General features: G+C 42.2%; 1 protein-coding gene, 1 long non-coding RNA gene and 2 gene segments (V, D, J or C); 3 read left to right on the top strand and 1 right to left on the bottom strand.

Moving 5' to 3' along the window:
• Positions 1–3,399: 3,399 nt before the first annotated feature.
• Positions 3,400–11,557, top strand: slc39a7 (solute carrier family 39 member 7). The gene is made up of 8 exons (XM_053642140.1): positions 3,400–3,680; positions 4,951–5,654; positions 6,236–6,404; positions 7,243–7,311; positions 7,404–7,538; positions 7,619–7,732; positions 8,080–8,276; positions 9,408–11,557. Exons 2-8 carry the CDS (start codon positions 4,956–4,958, stop codon positions 9,660–9,662), a joined length of 1,638 nt encoding a protein of 545 aa, XP_053498115.1. The 5' UTR covers positions 3,400–3,680; positions 4,951–4,955; the 3' UTR covers positions 9,663–11,557.
• A 3,887-nt stretch (positions 11,558–15,444) lies between these two features.
• Positions 15,445–16,213, bottom strand: LOC128617783 (immunoglobulin kappa variable 6-21-like). The segment is given in 2 exon segments: positions 15,445–16,024; positions 16,123–16,213. Coding segments are annotated over 2 exon segments (444 nt in total).
• Positions 16,214–16,888: 675 nt separating this feature from the next.
• LOC128617782 (Ig kappa chain C region, B allele-like) lies at positions 16,889–17,322 on the top strand. The segment is given in 2 exon segments: positions 16,889–16,946; positions 17,006–17,322. Coding segments are annotated over 2 exon segments (375 nt in total).
• Positions 17,323–24,551: 7,229 nt separating this feature from the next.
• Positions 24,552–26,257, top strand: LOC128618460 (uncharacterized). Its single transcript, XR_008387723.1, has 2 exons — positions 24,552–24,833; positions 25,792–26,257. It is a non-coding gene; the product is annotated as an uncharacterized LOC128618460 (long non-coding RNA).
• Positions 26,258–27,936: the final 1,679 nt, after the last annotated feature.

Raw genomic sequence — 27,936 nt, 5'->3', positions numbered from 1 at the left:
ATATTATACACTACCGGTCAAAAGTTTAGAAACACTCTTTCTCTATTTTTTTTTTCTCTCCACATTTTAGAATAATAATAAAGTCATCAAAACTCTAGAACAACACAAACTGAACTATTGGAATTATAATCCAGAATAAATCACAAGAACTGAGTATTTTAGAATCTTCAAAGTAGACGGAAATGTATTCTTGGCATTTTTCCAACCGATTTCTTATTAATTAAAGTATTAACGGAGCTCCCACCTACGCTGGACACTTATTGGTGTGCTTTTTGGAATGTTTCGCTCCGAGTCATCCATTTAAAAAAATTTTTTTTTTTTGTAAATAAAATGTTAGTTTTCTAATGAAAGAAACGAACACGTCGGCACGGTTATATTTTTGTCTACAACACAGATTTCACACATTTAATCACACACCTTCAGATCAAAAGCTTTTTAACATCATGAGAAACATTTCAGTCGAGTGTCCACAAACTGGTTGTGTGTATATTTACACACAGAAAACAGTAATAAACTAAACTAAGTCAATATCTGGTGTGACGACCCTTTAATTTTAAACTGCGTCAGTGGGCTCAGGTGCATTCTGTACAGTTTTATAAGGAAATGATCTGTAAGTTTCACTGAGCATCTTGGAGAATCTGCCCCAGTTCTTCTGGAGACTTTGACTCTCACTCACTTCTTTTTTTGTAACAAACCCCAGCAGTCTTCATTATGTGTTTTTGTCTGGAAACTGCTCTGTTTTTGTAAGGTTTCCTACTTCACTGACATACTAAATTAGTTTTTTTTGTAACATAAAATGTTTTTGTACAGACTTGACAATGCAGAAGTCATAAAATAAACATCTATAACAAAATTTATACTAAAAAATTGGGTGCCTAATACTTTTAAGCAGTATTGTACCTGTGAAAAAAGAAAGAAGGCAAATTGTTGGCAAATTGCTGCAGTGTAAGAGGAATAAAACACTTGGGGACATGCTGTTACAGGAAAATAATTAACTTCGTCATGTCAACAGTATCACACCAACTCAGTATTTTACTAAAATCTTACTGATCCTTTTAGTGATATAATGAAACATATTTTCTGTCCTTTTTCTGTCAGTGTGATACAGAACCTTTTGGTTTCAAAAGACTCGCTCTTGACTTGCTCCATGAAACTTCTCTGTTTGTTGCTTTAACCTCTTCACACGAAGATCTGAAACAGACGTGACTCTCACGGAGAGGGAAAACGTTTAGGATCGAGCAAACAAAACGTTAAGAGACAATCCTTGAAAAAACAAATTATAGCCCCCCCCCTCCTCCCCCCCAAACCCCAGTTAGTCTTTTACTTGGGTGGGCAGCGTCTGTGTCTGTGTGCGTGTGAACAGAAACGGTAAAAGCCGGCAAAAAAAGCAACGCATATGATTACGGACACACAGAGAAAGGGAAGGACCTTTACCTTGAACTCGGGCCGCTCTGTTTCTAGACATTTTTGAGAAAAAAAGTGTGAGGGGTCCAGGGTCAGGGGAGGGGTTCTGGGGTCACACTGGGTCATCTGGGGGTTTCGGGGTTTTAAGAGTCAGACAAATGTGATTTGGGGAGCAGATGCTCGATATGCAGATGTCTGTAATGGAATCGAGCGATATTGAATTGGCCTACTTATCATAGAGACAAAAGGCACTCTTCCCGCCCGCGGCTTAAGGGTCATAGGAGGTGTGTGTGTGTGTGTGAGTGTGTGTGTGTGTGTGTGTGTGTGTGTGTGTGAAGAGGGGTAGTGGGCTGAACTTGAAGAGGGGTGACTGAGACAGAGGCGGAGGGTCAGTAACGGACTAGCTGGACAGCGGGTATAAGATGGGGTTTAAGTGAGAAAGAGAGAGACTTATCACCACTACAGTTTTTTACAATCTCTATTTTATATGATTATTATTATTGAGATGATATCTGAAGTTGTGTAATAATCATTCATTCATTCATCTTCAGTAGTTGCTTTATCTTAGTCAGGGTTGCTGTGTTCCTCATTTGTAAGTCGCTTTGGATAAAAGCTTCTGCTAAATGAATAAATGTAAATGCAATGATTTATAATTTAGAAAACTGAAATATAAATTTTAAACGTTAGTTTTTTACTATGTAACTTTTGAAATATAACTTTATAACTTTATAGTATAGCCTGCTTGTGTTTGTTCCAATACTAGCTATGTGTATAGTTCATTTTAGTTTTAATGTTTGAACTGTTTTTAGATCAAAAGAAAAGCCTCTCAAAAAAGATAGATGTTTAGAAAATGGGGAAATGGTATTAATAACTTTATAACTAATTTATAAACCAATGCACACCCTATACACCTCCTCTGATCTGCTTCGAAGACTATACAGGCTAAATGAGATATCAAGTGATATATTAACATCATTCCAGAAGATGTTGGGGTTTTTTTTGTTTTGTTTTGTTTTTTTGCATTTTTTTAAACAGGGGGAAAGTTGAAAGAAACAACAGTGACGGTCTTAAATTCAAAGCCAATATACTAAAATATTCCATCTGTGGTTTGCAGCAGAGCTCAGGAAGACAAAAGCAAGTGGGATCACTCCCGAAAGCCATGAGAGCCGAGGCAATCCGGCTTTGATTTGATGTGATATTATAGACAAGTTATATAGTCCAGTATGTGATGAGTAATAATGACTAAGGTGATCAAATTAGTCATCATGGTACATGAAGTACAATTCTGGGCATTGCGCTCTCTGGTGGACACGAGGAGTATCACACTACTGGCTGCACTGACCTTAACTGTGTTGACTTTACGTGTCTGGGAAGCTTCTGTTTCACATCTTTTAGCCACGAGGATAAATTTAGTACCAGAAAGTCTTTGATCTAGTGTGAGCTGGTGTTCCAGGAGCATACATGTTTAAATGCCCCGCTGAACAAAACAATAGAAACCCTCATAGAATTTGTAATGGTTATAATTACAGTTAGTCACAGTTACATTTATATATGGCTCTGGCATATAATGGGAATTGTATTGTTTGAATGGATATTGTAATAGTCCCTGTGGGTCTCTACTGTTAATTTGTTGCCTTCTATTAGTGGTATATGTCTAGTGGATACCATTAAGGACCAGTAATGGTAATGGTTTTAATGGCTAGCTGATGGTTTGTAATGGTATTTCTAGTGGAAACCATTAGAAATTCTGTGATGGTTTCAATTGTTTGTTTGTTTGTTTTTTCAGCAGGGTGGTAAAACTAGAAAAACCACACATAGCACACATAGACACCAAAAGTGTTCTTGATCTTCCAACCAAAAACATGAAGTTTGGAAAATGTACTAATGATACATTCATACTTAAATGAATCTTAACACAGATTTAGATTATATGTTCAAACATAAATATATTAAACCATAACGTTATGTTTGTTCCAATGTGTGTGGTTCATATAGTTAATGACTTAACTATGTTTTATGCCTCAGAGCTAAAAATGGGAAAAGCAGACCGTATAGCAGACAGACCTCTGAGATATACTTTCAAAGAGCACCGCCATATTGTGGCGCTCTGAAATCACGTGGTCCGAGTTCTCGCGAGATTTGGGCTGGACTGAACGCCACGTCGGTTAGATAGAAAAGCAGAGAGCATCTGATGACCTGCAGCCTCTAAGGAAACAGTTTATATTATATTCATTCAGAAGTATAGATTTATAGGCGCTGCACGCTTCACGCAGGTGGTGAGTATATTATATTATTTAATATTATACAGTAAAAATAAATAAAGCATGTCTGTTGTATTGTGCGACACGTAGCTACACTAGCTACACTAGCTAGCCGGCTAGTTTACTTGCACTGGTTTTCCACTGTTTACTCATGAGCAGTGTTTATACATCTGTTTATAAACACATTCATGTATTTCTAATCGTTATTAACAGATATGCCGTGTAAAAAAGGCATTTTAATCTTGCTATAGAGTGCAGATTAGCCTAAAAGAAATGAATGAATGAGTGAAACAAATAGAAAATGTTTTTTTTTTTTTTTTTTTTTTTTTTGTTTTTTTTTTTTTTTTTAGAGGAAGCTCTCTAACAAAGGCTGTATCCCAAATGGAGATTTGCTTTATACATTAAGTACCCTAGATAGGGTTTCACCCAATCTAGTGCACTATACAGTATATACAACAGGAAGTTATTTGGGGTTAATTTCCTGACTTGATGTGTTGCGGTTGAAATAATTTGCCTTTACTCATTATGGAGTGCATGAGATTTCAGATTCGTGCCCTATATAAGGACACTACCTAGGGTATGAAATAAGGAAAGGGCACTATATCGAAAGGCAGGAACTGTGGGGTGATAAACTGTACCACTTACTAACTAGAACCAGAATATATATATATATATATATATATATATATATATATATATATATATATATATATATATATATATATATATCAGCATTACTATTACCATCCCACAATTTATTATTATTATTATTATTATTATTATTATTATTATTATTAGTCTTTTATTCCTCTCACATCACAGCAGTTTGCCTTCTGTAAATTATAAACAAACATCTCCTTATGTCAAGAAAACCTCCCAATGTCAACAGTTACACAACTGTACACGATTGTAAAGCTGTTCGTGTTCACTGGCACGTCTGTCCACTGGCACTACACCATCCACCCTCCCTCCATCTTGAAAGCTCTGGCTTGCTTTGTGAGCTGCATCCTGATTGGTCAGGTGGTAACCAGGGGCATGACGACTCCTCAGCGATATTAAATACCCTGTGTTTTTTTGTTGTTGTTGAGTTATAAACGTATTCAGTGCATGATTTTTCCCACCTAAAGTAACTCCACTTTTGTGGCAAGTTTATAGTTCCACACCTCGCTTAATTAAACACAGCAGTATTTACACACTCTGTTAGCTCAGCGCTAGTCACACTAGGTGTCCGTACACATCCTGATCAGGGTTGGAGAGTAAATGGTGTGTTTTCGTTTCCCTCCAGGTGAGATGAGGGCCCTATGTGTGTCTGCGCTGCTGCTGGTGTTTGGTTTAGCAGTGCTGTCATGTGAGCACGGGCACCACCATGACCATCACCACGGGCATCACCATGGGCACCACCATGACCACCACCATGGGCACCACCACGGGCACCACCACGACCATCACCACGGGCATCATCATGACGACGTAAAGCTGTTTCATGGTGCAAGCAAATGGAGTGCTGAGGCCAATCTGCCTCCTGAGGAGGAGCTTCAGCATGACCACGGGCATGATGATGGCCATGACCACGGGCATGATGATCATGGACATGACGAAGGACATGACCACGGACATGCCCACGATCACGGACAAGACCACGGACAAGACCACGGGCATGCCCACGATCACGGACATGACCACGGGCACGCCCACGATCACGGACAAGACCACGGGCACGCCCACGATCACGGACATGACCGCGGGCACGCCCACGATCACGGACAAGACCACGGGCACGCCCACGATCACGGACATGACCACGGGCACGCCCACGATCACGGACAAGACCACGGGCACGCCCACGATCACGGACATGACCACGGGCACGCCCACGATCACGGACATGACCACGGGCACACCCACAAACCCATGCACAGCCCTGGCAAAGAACGCATGATGCGCGAGTCGCAGGCTGAGAGCCGGGACTCAGTACAGTTGTGGATGCAGGTAAATACTGTGATATCATATTTCACTCACACTGGAGACTCGATTACACGGTTTTTAAATACGTTTATGTGGAGCGTCCACTGTACACGTCCCCGTGAATGAGCCATTACTATAGAAACAGTAACATATTAGAATGAGCGCATTAATATATATAATATACTGTCAGAGCTGCTGTTAAAGAAAATTAATCAACACCTTCTGACCAATCAGCATCCATAATTCACTCAGTGATTCCTGTGTAGTGATGGAATAAGTAATTGGAATAATGTACTAAGTGAAAGGACCACGTGTTGCAGTAAGAAGGATCAGCCACCAGAGGTCAGCAGAGAGGCAGGTTTAATGCCACTGTGTACACAATGACGCAGAAATGGTGGAAAGACAATCGTGTACCTCTTAACTGTTTCACATTTGAACTAATTAACATGTCTGGGATTTTTTAATAGCTTTGCTTCAGTCTAAATGCTTTGTGTTTTTCATGAATAATCCATAAAGTGAAAGCCCCCCCCCCCACACTTCTGTTTAATATGACCTCGTCAGCCAGTCACTTGAAGTTATGCAAGTTGTTCGGTTTTATTTTGTAGGCAGTGGGAGCGACGTTGCTGATCAGTGCTGCACCCTTCCTCATCCTCTTCCTCATCCCAGTGCAGTCGAACTCGGATCAGCACCAGAACCTACTGAAGATCCTGCTGAGCTTTGCTTCGGGAGGGCTGCTGGGGGACGCCTTCTTGCACCTCATCCCTCACGCGCTGGGTTAGTAAACGGGGTGGGGTGGAGGTATAGAACACACCCGGCGGGGGGTGCATTAGAAATGTACATGGCATGGTAACATAGTCTAAAAATGTCATGGTGATTAATCAACCATTTAAAAACACAAGGTGATGGGGAACAAAAACCAAATCAAATCTGCGGATTATTCTTCTTCCTGCAGGATTAGATTTCTGTACTGTGTGTCTGTAGTAATTCTGTTCGATTCACAGGGGATAAGTAATCACTGTATTAATCACATAAAAGTTCACCTCACTTTAATACAGACTAATTGTTTAGTCCTTCATTATAAGTGTTTGTTGTAGGAGGCGTTGTGTAGACCGTCATTAGTAGGGTAGGTCACGTGACCATAACACATACAGTATACAGTCTGGACCTGTGCTACTAAACTAATAACTTACATAAAATGCCCAGAAGCATCGCTTCTCTGATACGTCCTTCTAAACGGCGTCTATATTTTATTGCTTTGCGCGTTTTAAACTCTGTTTGGGGATGCTAGAAAAGAACGAACGCTTCATGGAGGGTGTTTGTACTGAGGGGAAAAACCATGAAATCTCTTTTCACACACAATAACACAATATTTATGAACATGTCCACTTACAAGGGATATCTCTGTCTATCTATCTATCTATCTATTAGTACATATACTACAGTTATGATGATAATATCCCACCTCCACATGTAAAACTAATACAAACAAGGGTTTAAAAAAAATATTTTTCAAAATAAATTTCTTAATTTAAGCAGCAACCGTAGTGTACACACACACACTAGTGAGATGAATCTCACTCGGATTGTTTTTTCCGTCTTTCCTCCAATCCAGCGCCTCACTCTCACCATGGAAACGAGGGCCAATCAGCTGCCGCCGAGGAGTCACATGGCCATTCTCACGGTACATTGCTGCACTGATATAAGGGAAATAATAAACAACACTGATGGAGAAGGAGATAATTTCTAAGTGTGTTTGTGTGTGTGCGCGTGCAGGTGTGGCACACGATCACATGATGTCTGTGGGTCTGTGGGTTCTTGGCGGCATCGTGGCGTTCCTGGTGGTGGAGAAGTTTGTGCGTCTGCTAAAGGGAGGACACTCTCATTCGCACTCGCACGCTCACTCGCACGGTAAAAGTCGCCCGGGAAAATAACGTTCCTTTGGCACTGCAGACATTTCCAGAACGTGTCCGAATGTTGTATCTTCACAGCTGCTCCGAAATGTAAGGACAGCGACGGGGAGGAGGAGGAGAAGAAGAAGGAAGGAGGGAAGAAAGATCAGAAAAAGGACAAGAAGGTGAAGAAAGTGAAAGAAGAGAGCTCGGGTAAGAGATGCTGTTGCTTTTGATGTTTTGCAATATTTCGATTACGTCATCAAGTTCTTCAGATTATGAACATAGAATCTCTCTCTCTCTCTCACCTTCTCCCTCCCTCTCTTTCTCCCCTTTCTCTCTCTCTCTCACCTTCTCCCTCCCTCTCTCTTTCTCCCCTTTCTCTCTCTCTCTCACCTTCTCCCTCCCTCTCTCTTTCTCCCCTTTCTCTCTCACCTTCTCCCTCCCTCTCTCTTTCTCCCCTTTCTCTCTCTCTCTCTCTCTCTCTCTCTCTCTCTCTCTCTCTCTCTCACCTTCTCCCTCCCTCTCTCTTTCTCCCCTCTCTCGCTCTCTCTCTGTAGATATTAAAGTATCGGGTTACCTGAACCTGGCCGCTGATTTCACCCACAACTTCACGGACGGTCTGGCCATCGGTGCCTCGTTCCTGGTCAGTCCTGCCGTCGGCGTGGTAACCACCATCACCATCCTCCTGCATGAGGTGCCACACGAGATCGGAGACTTCGCCATCCTCGTCCAGTCAGGATGCACCAAGAAGAAGGTGTGCCGATTCAGTGTTCTGATTGGTCAGCTACAGAGTTAATATTAATAATACAATTATTGTTATTATTAATTTTTATTCTATTTGTTTATTTATTTATTGATTGATTTATTTAACCAGGCTAGACACATTGAGACACAAATTTGGGACAGTCGACTGTTTATCACTGTGTAACATCAGCTTTTCTTTTAATAACACTTATTAAGCGTTTGGACTCTGAGTGAGGACACCAGATGGTTAAGTTTAGCAAGCGGAATTTTCCCCCTTCATCCACTATACATTTCTTCAACTGCACAACTCTACGGGTCATCGTCGCTTTATTTTGCGCTCCATAGTGCACCACGTGTTCTCAATGGGAGACAGGTCAGGACTGCAGCAGGCCATGCTAGAATCCGCACTCTCTGCTTACACAGCCATGCGCTTTTAATCCGGGCAGAATGTGGTTTGTCCTGCTCTGGATGGCAGCGTATGTTGCTCCAAAATGCGTAGATATCTTTCTGCATTAATGCTGCCCTCACAGATGTGCAAGTTACCCCTGCCATGGGCACTGACACGCCCCCAAACCATGACAGACGCTGTCTTTTGGACCTGACGCTGATAACAGCTCGAACGGTCCTTTTCCTCTTTGGCCCGGAGAACACTGGACAGTGTTGATGTACGGCTTCTGCTTTGCATAGTAAAGCATTAACCTGCATCTGTGGATGCAGCGGTGAATGGTGTCGACTGACATAGGTTTACCAAAGTATTCCCGAGCCATCTCCATTACAGACTCATGATGGTTTTTAAGACCGTGATGTCTGAGGGATCAAAAATTAACGTTAATCTTCAAAAAAAAAAACAACTATGCAGTTGATTCAGTAAAACATCAAATCCCTCGTCTTTATACTTTTTTTGTTTAAATACAAGTCAAAGTACATTTACAAATCACTCCTCTGTGTTTTTATTAGCATTTTCCAACTTTTTCGGAACTGGGGTTGTAGAACCCCACAGGAGCAGGAAACGGATTACATAATATAAAAATTATCAAATGTATATACACTTGACTTTTGGACCACGATGCTATAAAATCCAATGGCTGTATTGTGGTCATGTGACCTCTTTCATTATTTTCCACCCATTTTTTTTCCCTAGGCCATGTGTCTCCAGCTCCTCACCGCCATCGGCGCGTTAGCCGGCACCGCCTGCTCCCTATTGGCCGAGGGCGTGGGTGCGGCCGCCACCGCCTGGATCCTGCCCTTCACGGCCGGCGGCTTCGTTTACATCGCCACGGTGACAGTGCTGCCGGAGCTGTTGAGTGGCCGCTCGAGCGCGGGTCAGTCGGTGATGGAGGTCGCTGCCATGCTGTTCGGCGTCGGGATGATGGTCATCATCGCCGAGTACGAGTGAGACGCAGCGAGAGACTGAATTCTTTCGAGACTCAGGGGAAGATAAATAGATGTGTAAATGTGTCCATGATGATTACAGATGAGAGTGAGAGTGAGTGAGTGAGCGAGCGAATGAGAATTGGAGGCTTTTGTAAGAGAAGTGCACTAAAAGACCGAGCCCTTTCACGTCCCGAACGCACCAACAGCACTGGACATCATAACGTCCTCCCGATCGAGGGACCCATTTACTGTCATCTGAAACCACACACACATTTGCAGTCGCTTTTTTTGATTAATATCCAAATAATGCACAATTTAAAGTTGTTGTTATTTTTTGACAGCAATGTTCTGTGTTGCTTTCTGAAAAGTGGAAAGTCTTGCTGGCTTGTATTAACCATAGATATCCATATTAGTGCCCTAGATAGGCGACAAAGTGCGCACTACCGCAACCATGTAAGTGTAACGTACAAATTTGCTTTGATTTACATCGTTTTCCAAAAGCAGGTCTTTTTTTAATAAAGATTTTTGTTTTCTTTTTCTGATTTTTAATTTTTTTTTTAACTTGTAAACCCCGGGGGCCTGGGCTACTGATCCTTGTTCAACAGTGACTTTCCACCAAATTAACTTTATCGAGTCTAATCTAGGAAAATAATGTATGTAAAGTTTCTTTCATGTAACGTTAAGAAGTGTAACATCTGGGACTCGGAGATAAGATACCTGCATGTGAAGCATCTCCTTCATGTTAATCTGGTGTTTTGTGCTGGAAAACATATCCGCAGTTTTAGTTTTAGCTTCGAGTCACTGAGTAGAATGAGCTCTCTAGGTGTCTAATATGGATATTTATCACGTCCAGCTGTTCATTCTGGAGTATTTGGGTTATGCGTGGTGTCCGGATCGAGCCAGCAGATGCAGTAAGACTTAACGAGCATGTTGTAACAGGAGTCTACATCAGCACTTTGACTGGAGAAAGTCTGGCAGTATAATTTACAAACTTTTTCCACTTTTAGAGCTGGACTGCTTTAGTGATGCTCACAGGAAGTCACGCGCTTTATTTTTTTTCAGCCACTTTGATGTCCGTGTCACTTCCTCTTTTTGTAAAAGTCCTTCGCAGTACCTGAACCGTCTGTTGTGTTTTCACGCATGTCCCGAGAATCAATTCTAAACCGTTTAACAATATTCAACACGCACTATATGGCTATTGTGGACGCTTAAATATTGGCACCCCCTCTCTTTTTCTGTTTGTGTGGATGCGTAATCATGACGATAACTGTCGAAGCCTTTATTCTGGTTGACAAAACTGTCACAAGACTGTATTTAACTACACTACTTTAGAGATTGTATTTTAGCCAACTGAGCTTTCGCTAACTGAGCTAGCATGTTCCATATGCTACCCGTTATGTTGGCTAGCTAACTGACGAAGTGTCCACGATATCATAAATCGTAGAGTTTATGATCGGCACATGCCTACATGTAGTCTGTTGTCTTATTTTTATTACTTTGTTGAGTTTTATTTGTGCTTGACTGTAGTTTCATTCTGTCACAAATGTCTCCAAGTCATTCCCTCCATGTTTTTTTTTTTTTTTATCGCTATATAAAGTGAACGTAGAGAACACGTCGTTCGTCTTGGTGTTGTTTGTGTGGTACGTGCACTAAGGAACGGTTTCTGTTTGAGATCCACATTCATAATTGAGAGACTACTTTTGTCACATATACACGAGGATACACACGACGTGAAACGGTGAGATTGACACTGTGACTGTAAGTACACAATAAATATGAATGAGAAATATATAAGAAATTAAAATATTAGAATTTAATGAAACAGGGAATTGAATAAAGACTTTAAAAATAGTAAGTGATGATGAATGGATGGTGGAAGTGAGAAGATTAATCCACGTCAATAATTTTGAAAATGCATCTTTTCCCCCTACATTTTGTTTTCCATTCATGCTGAGACTGCTGGTTGTTGTGTTTCGGTTGTTGTCCAGCGCAAACTCAGCTTTGTGTGAACGTTCCCAACCGGGTGGATTTGAAAACGCTGTTTTCGTGTTGTAGTGTGGACTGAGAAACAGACATTCAATAACAATCCCTGGCATACTTAAACTATATGCTAAACGTATGTATTCTTTTTGTGAAGATAAAGTACATACTTTTGAGTGTGTAGTAAAATAAGTATACAAGTACTGGGACATACTAACATGTCGTGTAATGGAAGAGAACGTCGACGTAAACAAAAACTCCTCGTTGCATTTCAGATTTTCGTCGTTCATTATTCTTTACGTCATTTATTCTGTATAATTTCATTTACCATTCCCCTGATTTATTTTTACACATCTCATTTACACCTCTCTAAAATGTGTTTTTTGCAGTGCTTCCTGTATAAACAGATCTATTTCACCCACAATGCAAAGGTTCTGATAGTTAGCCGGTCAGGCCTGTACTTGGTTGCTGGGTCATATCTGGCACTCAAACGCTGTGTGAACAGACGACGCTGGACTCCAGTGAGTTTAAGAGGAAATTCTGTCCCATCTCCACTATCACTAATATGTTAACCTTGGCCTTGACTTCGTCTCGACCCGCTTAAGAATCATTCGTGACTGAATCTCTGCTCAAGTCCTGGTCTTGGACTCGATAGTGGTGGTCTTGACTAGAGCCATAATGTGTGTGAACAGAACATAATCAGTGTGTGTTACTGAACAGCATCTTTACCGAGTGGAATCTGCTGAATAAGATTGGCTGCTGCTGCTTTTGCTTAAACTTTCTTGCTTGTTCCTCTGCAGGAGCCTCTTTAGAACCTAACACCCAACCAAAAAACCACCGAGGGACCCTTTTTATCTCAGGAGTGTAGCGTGTGAGATAATTCACTTAGTGAAGAAAACGCATACCTGTACCACAGTGAGGAAAAACTCCACAAGGAGAGAAAAGGACTCTGTCAGCTGAGTGCCACTGTTCTCAGATCAGTGTGTGTGTGTGCGCTGACTGTACTGATATCCTGCATCTTCAAGCTGAACTTCAGATAGAGTCTAACACTGAGCTGCTTCTGATCCATGTACAACAGAGTTTCAATTCTACACAACGCTGACATTTCTGTCTTTACTCTCTTCACTGTCCTGTTGCTCTTCCTGTAGTTTTTGCTGAAATAAAGCTGAGTTTTGGACGTTGTGTGTTCTTTTATTGGAGTTAATAGTGATGATCAGTGTGATGAGAGAGTGTGTTTAGCTGTAGATTCAGTGCTGTGTGTTGTGCTTCAGTGAGTTTGACTGAAGGAAGTTGAACATCTGGTGAAGTTTCTGCTCTATTCTGGGAGATAGAAACACATTCAGCCTGGTTAATGTAAATCTCAGATACACCTCACTGCTCCTCACTGAGTTTCAGCTCCAAGGTTATATTTTATATTTAAGCTGTTAGTGTTCTTCCAAGTGTCAAAGTCAATAAAGATTTTATTAAAATAGTTATTTCATCCGTTTGAAAATTATGTTGGTCACAACGACACATTTCCCCCAGACCGAGTAAGTACTGGTTACTTTGGACACTGAAAGGTTTTTCTATTCAACAGTTATTTTAATTTTAATTCATGTATTAATTATACAGTTGACTCAATTAACTCTGAAGTCACTTCAGGTGTTTGAAAGTGCGTAGGTCTTTCCTGTCCAGTTATAATTAGAGTGTGGTACATTTTACTGTATCACTGAATCCAGCTCTAGAGGCAATAAAAGAACTGAAACTCGTGTGTGAACACAACACACCCCACACCCTCCTAGTCCTGGTAAGTGTGTGGGCGCTGATTTAATGGCAGCTGTCTCTGTGTACGAGAGGTCATTGTTGTGTGTTTCAGCCACTACCAGCAGGGGGCAGCCCATTTGCCGTCTCAAAATTATAAGACTTCTAATGAGTGATTATGAATATGAATAAATTTGCACTGAACTATGAATAAAGTAAAATTGTGTTGCTTTGGAGAAAGTGAATTTCTTCTCTTGTATTGTAGCACTGTAGGATTGGCTGTAGATTACTAACTTTGTCACCTCTGCTCTCTAACTGGAGTATTCATTTATTTCCCTCCCAGGTACTGTACCAGCAATTCCTTATAGGGAAGGATTGTTTTTCTTTCCAGGACTGATCCGTTATTTTTGTGTGCTATATGTGCAGGTAGAACAATTTTCTCAAGAAAACTTCTGTTGTGTTTGCTGGGACATGGAGCCCTCCCAAATGAAATCGGGTTCTGATTCTGATGAAGACTCGGGTTGAGCGAGTCAGTTTTGGTTTGGTGGGTTAAGGGGTGTATGGTTTGATTAGCATTACCAGATCTTATTTTTAACATGATCTGCTTTGGACAATAATACATAATACAATAATAATAATACATTTTATTGCTTCTGATCTTGTGTCTGTTTTAATTATTATTTGGAGGAAAAACATAAATCATGTTATAGCTGAAGGCCTTTCATCTCCTGACTGGAATCCCTGTGAAAACTTAGATATTGTGAGTCCTCGTAACACTGGGGAATTGTAAACGATGTGGCAAGAATGATAGCCAAAATGCTGAAAAAAACAAATTATTTGTTATTGTAGGTGTCTTGAAGCTGAAACTGCTAATAACTGCTTTAAAAAGTATTAATGTGGTTAATTTGTGGTGTCTGAAAACATTTTTCTCTTTCCCTCCTTCATCAATTTAATTTTTTAAACACATGATTTAGGGGGAAAAAAAGCTCATGAGTTCTTATATTAAGTACAAAGTCAAAACATAGTATCATGTGTAAATATGAAGGTGATGTCAGTATTGGAAATGTATTAAATAGCAAAAACAAAAGTGCCTGAATACTTATTTCCCTTCTCCCTGTACCCAAACATAAGTGGGGAAAGATGCCTAAAGATGGTAAATGAGTTGAATATAATATAACACTACTTTTATGGTAGAGGATGTTGTTGTGACTCACCCCATGCCATCTTGAAACTCAGGCCTCAGTATACAAAAGAGCTGAGTAAACTGAGCAAACCACAATCAATACCCAAGAGTTCAAACCCAAGTACAGAACAGATAATGGGGAGGAACAGAAACTTCCAAAAAGGGAAATAAGTAATAATCTCAGGCCAACACACTCTACACTGGTTATGGAGAAAAGTAACGAGCTGAAAAAGCACTCTCCTAAATCAGGAGTTGAGATACTGAGAATGATAACAAAGACAAGGAAAACTAAAGGAATAAACTTAAGGCTGTCAGGGGAGAAACCAATGACTGCTCGCTACAGAGAACTAACCAGGAAATAAAAGACATCGTGACGGTGAGTAGATTGGTAAGATAAAGTAAACTCAGTGCAAAGCAATGGCCTAAAGTTCCGCTACAGGTTTCAATATACGCGCACGGTGAACTCAATAACTCAACTGTGTTGAGCGAATGGTAAGCAGCCCTTAAATAGACCAGTCACAGGTGGAGCTGGGTGCCACTAATTACGAAGAGGCAGCTCTCTGTCTCCATCTGGTGGTGGGCCGGGGCCATGTTGATGCTTCTTACAATATACAGTAATAACAGCATCTTTACAGAGTTGAATCTGCTGAATATGCTTGGCTTGTCTCATGTCTCATATGTTTGTCTCAAGTGTTCTTGATTGTTCCTGTGGGTGAACCTCTGAGCCAAAGAATCAGTGAGGAACCCTTTTTTTTTCTCAGGAATGTAGCACGTGAGATAATCCACCTCCTGATGAATACACGTACCTGTATGACAGTGAGGGAAAAAATCACCAAAGAGAGAAAAGGACGCTGTAGTGATGTGTAGTTGATGATGTTTTGTGTGTGTGTGTGTGTGTGTGTGTGTGTGTGTGTTGACTGTACTGACAGATGAATAAAGTGGACTCCTCTGACAGATGTGTGTGTGTGTGTGTGTGTGCTTTAGTGAGTTAGTGTGGTGTGTTTTCTCTCGTCCACATTGTGTGTCATTGTGCTGTATCACTTCTTCCCCCTCAGCACCTGCAGTCGCTCCCAGCTGCAGCAGAGCTTCTCTGTGCACTCTCCCTGACCGAGGTTTTTGTACGGCGCTCTAACACTGTGTGAACACATAGCTACCACTGATCTTATGTGTACTCTGACAGTAGTAATCTCCTGCATCTTCAGCCTGGACTCCACTGATGGTCAGAGTGAAGTCCGTCTTAGATCCACTGCCGCTGAAACGAGCTGGAGTTCCTGAGAACAGGTGACTCGCATAGCGCACTAGGAGTTTAGGAGCTTCTCCAGGTTTCTGAAGGTACCAGGCTAGACAGTCATATGATACACCAGTTGGCCCACAGTCATGCCAAACAGCAATGCTGAATCTACAGTTGATGGTGACTGTGTTTCCTGGAACAACAGTTTCCACTGAAGGAGTCTGAGTCACAGTCCCCTGACCTCTGGATCCTGAAGCGAAACATAGATTGTGTTTATTTGCTGTAAAGTTGTGTAGAATTAGTATGAGATGAAGTGTGTGAGGCTGTGAGTTGATGTTAAACTCTCACCTTGAGTCCAGAGGGCCAGTGTGCAGATGAAGACGCTGATCAAAGTCATGGTTGCTGTGGGTAAAGTTATGGAGCTGCAGCTCTCAGTCATGAAGTGTTAAAGTCACAGGGCTATAAACACTCGCAGAGCACTGAAGCATGGACTGCTGATGCAAAGTGTGTGTGTGTGTGTGTGTGTGTGTGTGTGTGTGTGTGTACTGCAGTGTGACGGAGGTTTTTGTACGATGGTTTCAATAGAAAATATCACTGTGGAGGACTTTTGGTGGAGGCTCCAAACTCGTTGTGAAAAGTAAGTAAAAGTTTATTCTCTTCATCAGTTACTTTATACATGAACAAACTTCAGATAAACTGTATGATTAAATGAAGTGAAAAATTTGTCAGTTGAGGATTTTAAATTGTTTCAGCATCATAAAGGATCCATAATAAATGTGTATGAACATTCAGTAAACATACAGAAACTAACCCAGGTCAGTGTTTCATACATTGTAAAGTTGTTCTTGTTGCTGATATAAAATCCAGACGAAAGCTGCTGTGTTAAAAACTGAATATTTCTCGATTATAACTCTAATAACATTAATATTTGTTGTGCTGATAGATTTAGGTTTTTTTTTTTTGTTTTTTTTGCAGATTAATTACAGTGTAGAAGTACATCGTTTTTTAATTTAGTATTTTATTTTAATACAATGACATTACTGAGAGCTAAAGCTGAACACCAGAATAAAGTTGAATAAAGTTCTAGATCCATGATGTAAAGACTAACTAGGAAATGTTCTCCTTCTACTGGAACATGTTCGTGCTGCTGCAGAGATTCCAGTTTTGCTTCTGTTTGAGTTCACAGAATTTACACAATATTTCTAAATGTGTGTGTGTTTGTTGTCTCCAGCGGGTCCCACAGCTCCCTCCGTGTCTCTGCTCCCTCCGTCTCCTCTGCAGCTGTCTGAGGGATCAGCCTCGCTGCTCTGCCTGCTGTCTGGCTACTCTCCACAGGGGGCGCTGGTGAGCTGGACAGTGGACGGCTCAGAGGTGAAGGACGGGGTTCTGACCAGCGCAGAAGAACCGAAGAAGGACGGGTACGCACGCAGCAGCACCCTGACCCTCAACAAAGCACTCTGGGAAAAGGGGGAGGAGTTTGTCTGTAGGGTCTCCCATGACAACGTCAACCATCCGGTCACGTTCAGAAAGAGTCAGTGTGAAGTCTAACAGCTCCAAGATAGAGTCTAACACTGAGCTGCTTCTGATCCATCTACAATAGAGTTTCAATTCTACACAACACTGACATTTCTGTCTTTACTCTCTTCACTGTCCTGTTGCTCTTCCTGTAGTTTTTGCTGAAATAAAGCTGAGTTTTGGACGTTGTGTGTTCTTTTATTGGAGTTGATAGTGATGATCAGTGTGATGAGAGAGTGTGTTTAGCTGTAGATTCAGTGCTATGTGTTGTGCTTCAGTGAGTTTGACTGAAGGAAGTTGAACATCTGGTGAAGTTTCTGCTCTATTCTGGGAGAAATGAAACTATTCAGTCCTGTTAATGCAAATCACTGCTCTCTCTCTCTCTCTCTCTCTCTCTCTCTCTCTCTCTCTCTCTAAATGGTAAATGGTCTGTACTTATATAACGCTTTTATCCAAAGCGCCTTACACTGTGTCTCATTCACCCATTTACACACACATTCACACACCAATGGTAGCAGACCTGCCATGCAAGGCACTAACTTGCCATCGGGAGCATCTTGGGGTTCAGTGTCTCGCCCAAGGACCCTTATTTGGTAGGGGCATAGGTGTCTGGGTGAATCCGAGTTCTTCACTCCCCTGGCATTCCTGGTTCTCATTTCCATTCAGGCTTTGCTCACGGTGTAATGAGGTGAACATCTGAAGGCTAATTTGTTTATTTATAGTGTTAGAGCAGCGCTGGTGGCGCGTGCATTGTGGCGAGTTGGCGCCGGAGGTCGCGTTCAGTGATCGCACCATTTAGAAATGACACTTTGCTACAATGTAAAGTAGTGAGTGTACAGCTTGTGTAACAGTGTAAATTTGCTGTCCCCTCAAAATAACTCAACACACAGCCATTAATGTCTAAACCACTGGCTACAAAAGTGAGTACACCCCTAAGAGAAAATGTCCAAATTGGCTCCTGTCACGTATCGTGACGTAACGGAGATAAGGTAGGATGCAATCGCAGTATGAACAGGTTTATTTAAGAGAGAGACAGGCAGACAAATCCAAAACGTGATCCACAAACGTAATCCAGTAACATGCAAAGTTCAGGCGATCGGCAAACAGGCATAAAGGAGCGAGGCAGGAATCAAGGTCGCGGTCACAGAAATACAGGGTTGAGAAACAAACCAAGAAACATGAACTATAGCGTGGGACTGGTAGCGGAGAAACCAGCGTGAACTAAACTAACTAACCTAAACATGAACCATGAAACATGACATGAACTATGACTATGGTTACCTACCATAAGGACTCTAAACTAAGATACTATAACTCAATATTCCGTGCCCTGTGCTGGGAGGCGCGCGGTATTTATACAAACATAATCAGCCTCGTAATGGCTGACGGCTGAGGGTGATTCAGACACACATGAAACAACAACCAATGACAGAACGGGGAGGAGACATAACAGGAACATAAACAAATGCCTGTGTCGAAATGTCACGATTGTCCACAAGGGAAAAGCAGGTGCTCGCGCACCTGGTCGTGCACGCGCGCTCACATGCTCCACAGCGCGCTGCTTAAAGGGGAACTCGTGACAGAACCCCCCCCCAAGGGCACTCTTCCCGGAGTGCCATGAAACATCCATCTCCATTGGCGGCCCCAGCCCCCTGGGCAGAATGTCCCAAGCAGAGCCTGGAGACCGCACGGCATTCTTGGCGAAACAAAAAAGCAGAGCGACGTACACGGCAGAGCAGGAAAGCAGAGCGACGTCCTCGGCGGAGCAGGGAAGCAGAGCGACGTCCTCGGCGGACCATGAAAGCGGAGCGACGTCCTCAGCTGAACAGGTAGGCAGAGCGACAACCACAGCCGGGCAGACAGGCTGAGCAAAGTCCTCGGCGAAGCATGAAGGCAGAGCGACGTCCTCGGCGGAGCAGGAAAGCAGAGCGACGTCCTCGGCTGAACAGGGAAACAGAGCAACAACCACAGCCGGGCAGACAGGCTGAGCGAAGTCCTCAGCGGAGCAGGAAAGCGGAGCGGCGTCCACGGCAGAGCAGGAAAGCGGAGCGACGTCCTCGGCAGAGCAGGAAAGCGGAGCGACGTCCTCGGTGGAGCAGGGAAACAGAGCGCTGTACTCAGGAGTGCAGGAAAGTGAAGCAAAGTCCCCTGTAAGGCCAGGGAAAGGAGCGTGGGTCTCCGTGAGGCCAGGGAGAGGAGCGTGGGTCTCCTCGAAGCAGGAGGGGGGAACGATGTTCGCCATGGAGGCGGAAGGCTGAGCGACGACCTCAGCTAAACAGGGAGACTGAATGACGACCTCAGCTGAACAGGGAGGCCGAGCGACATCCACAGCTGAGCAGGGAGGCCGAACGACGTCCACAGCTGAGCAGGGAGGCCGAGCGACGTCCACAGCTGAGCAGGGAGGCCGAGCGACGTCCACAGCTGAGCAGGGAGGCCGAGCGACGTCCACAGCTGAGCAGGGAGGCCGAGCGACGTCCACAGCTGAGCAGGGAGGCCGAGCGACGTCCACAGCTGAGCAGGGAGGCCGAGCGACGTCCACAGCTGAACAGGAAGGCTGAGCGACAACCTCAGCTGAACAGGGAGGCTGACGCTCTGAGGTCACCAGGTGAACCTTGGGCATGGGCGGATCTTGGGTGGCCGTGTCGGTAGTCTCGGGCGTGAGCAGAACTTGGCTGTGCGTGTCAGCAGACTCGGGCATGAACAGAACTTGGCTGTGCGTGTCAGCAGACTCGGGCATGAGTAGAACTTGGCTGTGCGTGTCAGCAGACTCGGGCATGAGCAGAACTTGGCTGTGCGTGTCAGCAGACTCGGGCATGAGCAGAACTTGGCTGTGCATGTCAGCAGACTCAGGCATGGGCTGAACTTGGACGACTGGGTCGGTAGACTTGGGCATGGGCTGAACTTGGGCGACTGAGTCGTTAGACTTGGGCGTGGGCTGAACTTGGGCGACCGGGTCGGTAGACTTGGGCATGGGCTGAACTTGGGCGACCGGGTCAGTAGACCTGGGCGTGGGCCGAACATGGTCAGCAGGTTTGGACTTGAGCATGACTTGGTTAGCAGGCTTGGACATGAGCATGACTTGGTCAGCAGGCTTGGACATGAGCATGACTTGGTCAACTGGGTCAGGAGGCTTGAACCTGAGCATGACTTGATCAGCAGGCTTGGACATGAGCATGACTTGGTCAACTGGGTCAGCAGGCTTGGACATGAACCTGACTTGGTCAACTGGGTCAGCAGGCTTGGACGTGAACAAAACTTGGTTAACAGGCTTGGGTGTGCGCCGAGCTTGGTTGTCCGTGTTAACATCAACTTGGTGGCTCATGCATGTGGAATGGAAGATCAGCACTGTTCGCCACATTAACTCCCTTCAGCAGCTCATCCAAGTTGTAGCTCTGCCCTGGTTCTCCAAATTCCCTCAGAAACAGGTCCGAAAACTGCCTACTGTCCTCCAGTACCCGGGGTCTCATGGCTGCTACTTGCTGTGCCCACTTGCGAGCTGGGCCAAAAAATCGGGACATCATGAACTTAATCCATTGTCTCTCCCTTGGCTTCGGGTCAAACAGGCTTGAGAAGTAACTCTGGCAGTCTATCATAAAATAGTCCGGATAACCAAAGAAGCCATCATACCGATCGGGAAGGTCCATGAAAGTCCATTGCGAGAACTGCATAGAATCCAAGGCGGTGATGATTGGCGTGGACCTCCGGGTTCTGCGTCCTCTTCGTTCTCATGCAGCATCCATGATAGGCGGAATATTCTGTCACGTATCGTGACGTAATGGAGATAAGGTAGGATGCAATCGCAGTATGAACAGTTTTATTTAAGAGACAGACAGGCAGACAAATCCAAAACGTGATCCACAAACGTAATCCAGTAACATGCAAAGTTCAGGCGATCAGCAAACAGGCATAAAGGGGCAAGGCAGGAATCAAGGTCGCGGTCACGGAAATACAGGGACGAGAAACAAAACAAGAAACATGAACTATAGCGCGGGACTGGTAGCGGAGAAACCAGCGTGAACTAAACTAACAAGCCTAAACATGAACCATGAAACATGACATGAACTATGACTATGACTATGACTATGGTTATCTATCGTAAGGACTCTAAACTAAGATACTATAATTCAATATTCCGCGCCCTGTGCTGGGAGGCGCGCAGTATATATACAAACATAATCAGCGTCGTCATGGCTGACGGCTGAGGGCGATTCAGACACACATGAAACAACAACCAATGACAGAACGGGGAGGAGATATAACAGAAGCATAAACAAATGCACGTGTCGAAATGTCACGATTGTCCACAAGGGAAAAGCAGGTTCTCGTGCACCTGCTCATGCATGCGTGCTCACATCCTCCACAGCGCGCTGCTTAAAGGGGAACTCGTGACAGGCCCAATTAGCCATTGTCCCTCCCCGGTGTCATGTGACTTGTTAGTGTTACAAGGTCTCAGGTGTGAATGGGGAGCAGGTGTGTTAAATTTGGTGTCATCGCTCAAACACTCCCTCATACTGGTCACTGGAAGTTCAACATGGCACCTCATGGCAAAGAACTCTCTGAGGATCTGAAAAAAAGAATTGTTGCTCTACCTAAAGATGGCCTAGGCTATAAGAAGATTGCCAAGACCCTTACACTGAGCTGCAATATGCACAATGTGAGATTTTAGAAAAGAAAATCTGGTTTGCATTTAAACATCATCAAAGACATGCTACATTTACAGTGTCGTACTTCCTGGAATGACGTCATATGAGATGTCAGAGTCACGTGTCTCAGTTGGAGGTCCTGATTGGTCGATCACAGTAGGGACTCTCAATGCTTGAATGTCATGTTGCATTCTGGATATTGTAGCGTTTGGGTGAAAAACATAATAAAATCATGAATTCTTTTAAACCATGGACAGTAAGTGATGCAGTCCCATGCAACAGAATACTACATACCATACCAAATGATATATTAAATTCTAGTTTTATGACAGGCGTCTTCTTTAATATTAACCTTGAGCACTCTGGCATGATAAAATACACTTTTAACATAACATATATGACATCTTACTTAAGGGAAGATAAAAAACTGATATTTAGATCAAAATAACAGATTTTATGAAGACAACCTGACAACAAAGTAGACAAACTGTCTGTGTGCGTGATAAATGTAATAGTCATGTTTGTCTCCAATGCGGTTTACCTGCTGCACAATGATCACTATAGCAACGTAGCATTATTCATGGCTTTCACTTTGAATTAACATGCACACCTTTTATCAGTGATACATAGCTCTGGAATTCACAGTACTAAAGAAATATACATATTGAAATTAATAACCAGTATTAAAATAATAATCCATATTTCACCTTCCTGGGCGAATATGTTCTGTTTCAGAACAGAACAGCACTCTCACTGCGTGAGTCAGGGATTTTAGTATTTACAGTCCAGTACAGTGTTGGTAATGTTTAAGATCAGTACTAGTCACTAAGAGAGATCATTTTAGCTGTGAATTAGACTGAAATGTCTTTCTGAGTTTCTCATTGCATCATTATAGTTAACGGTGGCTGAAGGAACATCATCCAACAACAGGAGATTAACGTGGATGAATTGGAAGGGCAGTGACTGGGCCGGGCCATGAGTTACTGGGTATAGCTTAGACGTGACATGTGCTTTTGATACTGTTACAGCCCAGTCTATGTTAGACCGCACAGCCAAACCAGCTTGGGATTCAATTGGATTGACCTTTAAATATGAGGGAATCCTGGAATAACAACACAAACAAGGTTGTGTGAAAAAGGTTGTGGTATATTGTAACAGACAATTATATACATTTAACTGTACAAATTAACCAAACCAGGTGTAACTTCAGGGTGGGCCAAGGCCAAAATAATAAACAAAAGAATTCTATTGTTTAGGTAGCTAGCTTACCTAAAAGGAAAAGAAAGAAAATACAAGGATACTTCCCTAACTACCTAAGTAAAGAAACAGAGACAAAAGGAACCCTCTCCCAAAAGAAATGGGAGCCACACCCCTACTGCCAGTGGACCAAGTGAACATATATACAAAAGTGAAGAGAATGCACAATAACAGATACAGGGACAACCAAACTCAAAAACTCAAAGTCCAAAAACCAGGCAAAAGTCAAAAATCAGAACAGCAGTTAGAAAATAGCAAACACAATCTCTAACCACCACGTAACCACCACGTAACCACCACGTAACCACCACGTAACCACCACGTAACCACCACGTAACCACCACGTAACAACTTCCAACATCCCACACCATTCTCACTCCTCTTCCTCTTTAAATATGGCCGCCATTTAGTGATGTCATCCTGGGAGGCGGGAGCAAGGCAGGCTAGGGCAGGCTGGAAACTCTGGGAGGGAGTTCGGACCTGCACACAAAATATGTCACAGCACACAAAAACTTCTCATCCCAAGATAGCGGGTTGTTACAATACAATTATTAAACTTGAGATGTGAGAAGATATAAAACATCATTGTTTTGGTTAGCATTCCACATGATAGATGATACCCAGATTAACATAAAAATCCCAGAATGGCTGTTAGAAATGAACTGTTAGCAGATCATGTTTCAGAAGTGGGTTATAGACAAGCTGTTTCTAACTCCTCTGATATGGAAACAATCAAGATTGTGTACATATAGGACTTTATGTGGTTTAGATTAGTGTGTGTGTGTGAGTGCATTAGTGAGTTTGTGTGGTGTGTTTTCTCTCGTCCACAGTGTGTGTAAAACTTCCTCCCCCTCAGCACCTTCAGTCGCTCACAGCTGCAGCAGTGCTTCTCTGTGCACTCTCACTGATCAAGGTTTTTGTATGGCGCTCTAATGCTGTGTTACACCCAGCTACCACTGATCCAGTGCTCCCCCGTACAGTAGTAATCACCTGCATCTTCAGTTTGGACTTCACTGATGGTCAGAGTGAAGTCAGTGTCAGTTCCACTGCCGTTGAAACGAGTTGGAATATCTGAGTGTAATTTTGTGGCCTCATATATCAGGAGTTTAGGAGTTTCTCCAGGTTTCTGCAGGTACCAGAATAGACTGCTACCACTATCCACTTTCAGACTGGTTCTACAGTTGATGGTGACTGTGTTTCCTGGATCAGCAGTTTGCACTGAAGGAGTCTGAGTCACAGTCCCCTGACCTCTGGATCCTGAAGAGAAACATAGATTGTGTTCATTTGCTGTAAAGTGGTGTAGAATTAGTATGAAATGAAGTGTATGAGGCTGTGAGTTGATGTTAAACTCTCACCTTGAGTCCAGAGGGCCAGTGTGCAGATGAAGACGCTGATCAAAGTCATGGTTGCTGCGGGTGAAGTTGCTGAGCAGCAGCACAAAGTCACAGGGCTATAAACACTTGCAGTGCACTGAAGCATGGACTGCCAATGCAAAGTGGAACCTTGTGTGTGTGTGTGTGTGTGTGTGTGTGTGTGTGTGTGTGTGTGTGCACCGCAGTGTGATGGAGGTTTTTGTACTACGGTTTCATTAGAATGTATCACTGTGGTACACTTTTGGTGGAGGCACAAAACTTGTTATTAAAAGTAAGTGTGTTTTCTGTTTATTTTTAATACAAAATCCATTAAGTTCATTACTAATTACATAAAAAAATACTTAAACCAAACAAATTATTTATGTTTATAAATTATGCATAATTTATTTTTATTGTGGGGTGATATGATCTGATATGGAATACATTTTATTACCAGAATGGATCAAATATAAATGTACTTATTAATTCAATAAATGTATAATTATTAATTTTAAAATGTTAAATACAGAATGAAATAATTATACACTTACATCTGACATTCAATTAATATGCAAGGTCTCTATGTAAAGCATTGAAGAGTTTACATAAGGTATCTTTAATGCAATTCAGTGTTTTTCAGATCCGCATCTAGACAAAACTGCATGTTTGTGTTAAACAGTAAATATTTCTGGGTTTATACTTGCTGAAAAATTGATGTATAAAGTAATTACAATTATTGTAAAAATGTATTTTTCCCAGATAAACTACAGTGAGGTATGTGATTGTAGTGCTTTATTATTGGTCGGTGAAACAATTCCAGTGTTCAATTGTGAGGAAAGTTTTTAGATGTTTCAGTTGTTTGATGAACACTAAATCAGAAAGAAGGTGGATCATGTTAAATAATATCACCGTGATACAGCAGATGGTTTTCCACCATGTGTCTTTATTCATATTCTATATTTTATCTTCATGAATATAAAATCAAATATATTGATGTTTCTCCACTGCATAATTTGAAGGTGTATGATTTGTCTATGATGATAAAATGATGATTTGTACTAAAACCGACAAGTTACGTTATAACGCATTGCGTGGAACTCAGAGCATGAAGTCAAATTTCCACAAAGTTACAGAAATGTTCTCTAATAATTTGAATTGACCAGTTAATTGACTAGAAAACCAGTTCTCCATTTGTGTTTGAACAACATTTATATGATATGTGTGTGTGTGTGTGTATATATCTTCTCCAGCCGGTCCCACGGTGAAGCCCTCCGTGTCTCTGCTCCCTCCGTCTCCTCTGCAGCTGTCTGAGGGATCGGCCTCGCTGCTCTGCCTGCTGTCGGGCTACTCTCCACAGGGGGCGCTGGTGAGCTGGACAGTGGACGGCTCAGAGGTGAAGGACGGGGTTCTGACCAGCGCAGAAGAACAGAAGAACGGCCGTTACAGCCGCAGCAGCACCCTGACCCTCAGCAAAGACCTCTGGGAAAATGGGGAGCAGTTTGTCTGTACGGTCTCCCATGACTGCGGCTATCATCCGGTCACGTTCAGAAAGAGTCAGTGTGAAGTCTAACAGCTCCAAGATAGAGTCTAACACTGAGCTGCTTCTGATCCATCTACAATAGAGTTTCGATTCTACACAACGCTGACATTTCTGTCTTTAATCTCTTCACTGTCCTGTTGCTCTTCCTGTAGTTTTTGCTGAAATAAAGCTGAGTTTTGGACGCTGTGTGTTCTTTTATTAGAGTTAATAGTGATGATCAGTGTGATGAGAGAGTGTGTTTAGCTGTAGATTCAGTGCTGTGTGTTGTGCTTCAGTGAGTTTGACTGAAGGAAGTTGAACATCTGGTGAAGTTTCTGCTCTATTCTGGGAGAAAGAATCACATTAAAAAAAAAGTACATACGTTTAGTGCATAGTATAAGTAGGTGAGAGTTTGGTTTGGTGAGATTAGTTTTATTTCTGTCTTACCTCCATGATCCATGATCCGGCCCGTATCAGCATCAATGCAATACTGTACATGTCCTTGTTTAAGTAATTATTATTAGGACTAACGTAGAATGCAATTCATGTTCTGTAAATAATAGCGATCGCAGCATAACATCAAATCATTTAAACCCCACTAGAAAATAAATATAACTGCTACAGATTTGTAACATCAATTCACGTTTGCTGTATAGAACTGTATAAAATATATATCATACCTAGCAATGTCATTTAAACACTCCATCCTTAGTATTAACCAGCTACTTAGTATTAACCAGCCTAGTTAGCTAGCTCAACACAATATGCTAACTTTACTTTAATTAAAGAATATGTAGCCATCCAACCTAACATATTAATAAGTTTATTCGGTTTATATGAGTAATAATTATAAGACATACTGAGAAAACCTTTAAGCTAACGAACTCGAGTCAGTCCCCTCAGTGGTTACCATGGTGACGCTCTGGTCAGAGCTAGCCATGACCAGTTTCTGAGGTAACTAGCTAGCGTTGCGCCATTAGCTACCTTAAACGAATATAACATTGCTTGCAATATACTAATATACTGCATTAATCTACACATTAATCATAATAACACTCAAACATTGTATAGGGGGGGGGGGGGCACTCACCGTGTCACGTCTCTGTGGTTATCATGGTGTCAGGCTGAGGTAACTAGCTAGCGTTAGTTAGCAGGTATGATTAGCGACTTAATCCTCTTAAACTAATATAAGTGTCTTATCAAAATAAAACATTTTAGTCAATAAATCTTTAATAACAACAGTGTGGCGTGAGAGGGTTAAGATTTAAACAGCCTGTGACAGGATGAAGTGAGAGGAAGAAAGTTTTCCACAGAAGAGTATTGTCTTTGTAGCTCCCTCTAGCGGCACGAACTGTTACTACAGTGATCACTGACCACAATAAACAACACATTATTTGGCTTTTAATTTTTTTTTATTTGGCTTGGAGTAGAACTAAAGAGTAAAGATGCAAAAAAGACTAGGTTTAATATGTCTTTTGCGTTATTTATTGGCAGATTGGGTTTGTCTTTGTTAATAATAAAGTATTTTAATTCATACTTGTATGAATGATCTTTTAAAAGCATAAAAGCATCAATTATGTAAGGAATAAAACACTCCATGTGAATAACTGTCAACTTCCTATAACAGCATGCCTTGAAATGTTTTATTCTTTTTATACCAATAATTTTGCTTATTTATTAAATGACAGCATCATTTTTTTTTAGTAATTTCCATTTATATTGAACGTGTGGAACATTTGCAAAATTAGTTAGTTCCTGTTCTCACGTACATTAGTGCAGGTATACGTCGTCGTTCCCTCACCAGAGTTTCTATTTCTCCAAGTTAATAATAATAAAAAAAGTTCATGTTACCGAGTACCAACCACAAACTATAAAC

Source organism: Ictalurus furcatus, chromosome 14 (genome assembly GCF_023375685.1).
Source record: "Ictalurus furcatus strain D&B chromosome 14, Billie_1.0, whole genome shotgun sequence".
NCBI lineage: Eukaryota > Metazoa > Chordata > Actinopteri > Siluriformes > Ictaluridae > Ictalurus > Ictalurus furcatus.
The sequence above is the reverse complement of the archived record's forward strand: the minus strand, read 5'-3'. Positions and strand labels throughout refer to the sequence as shown.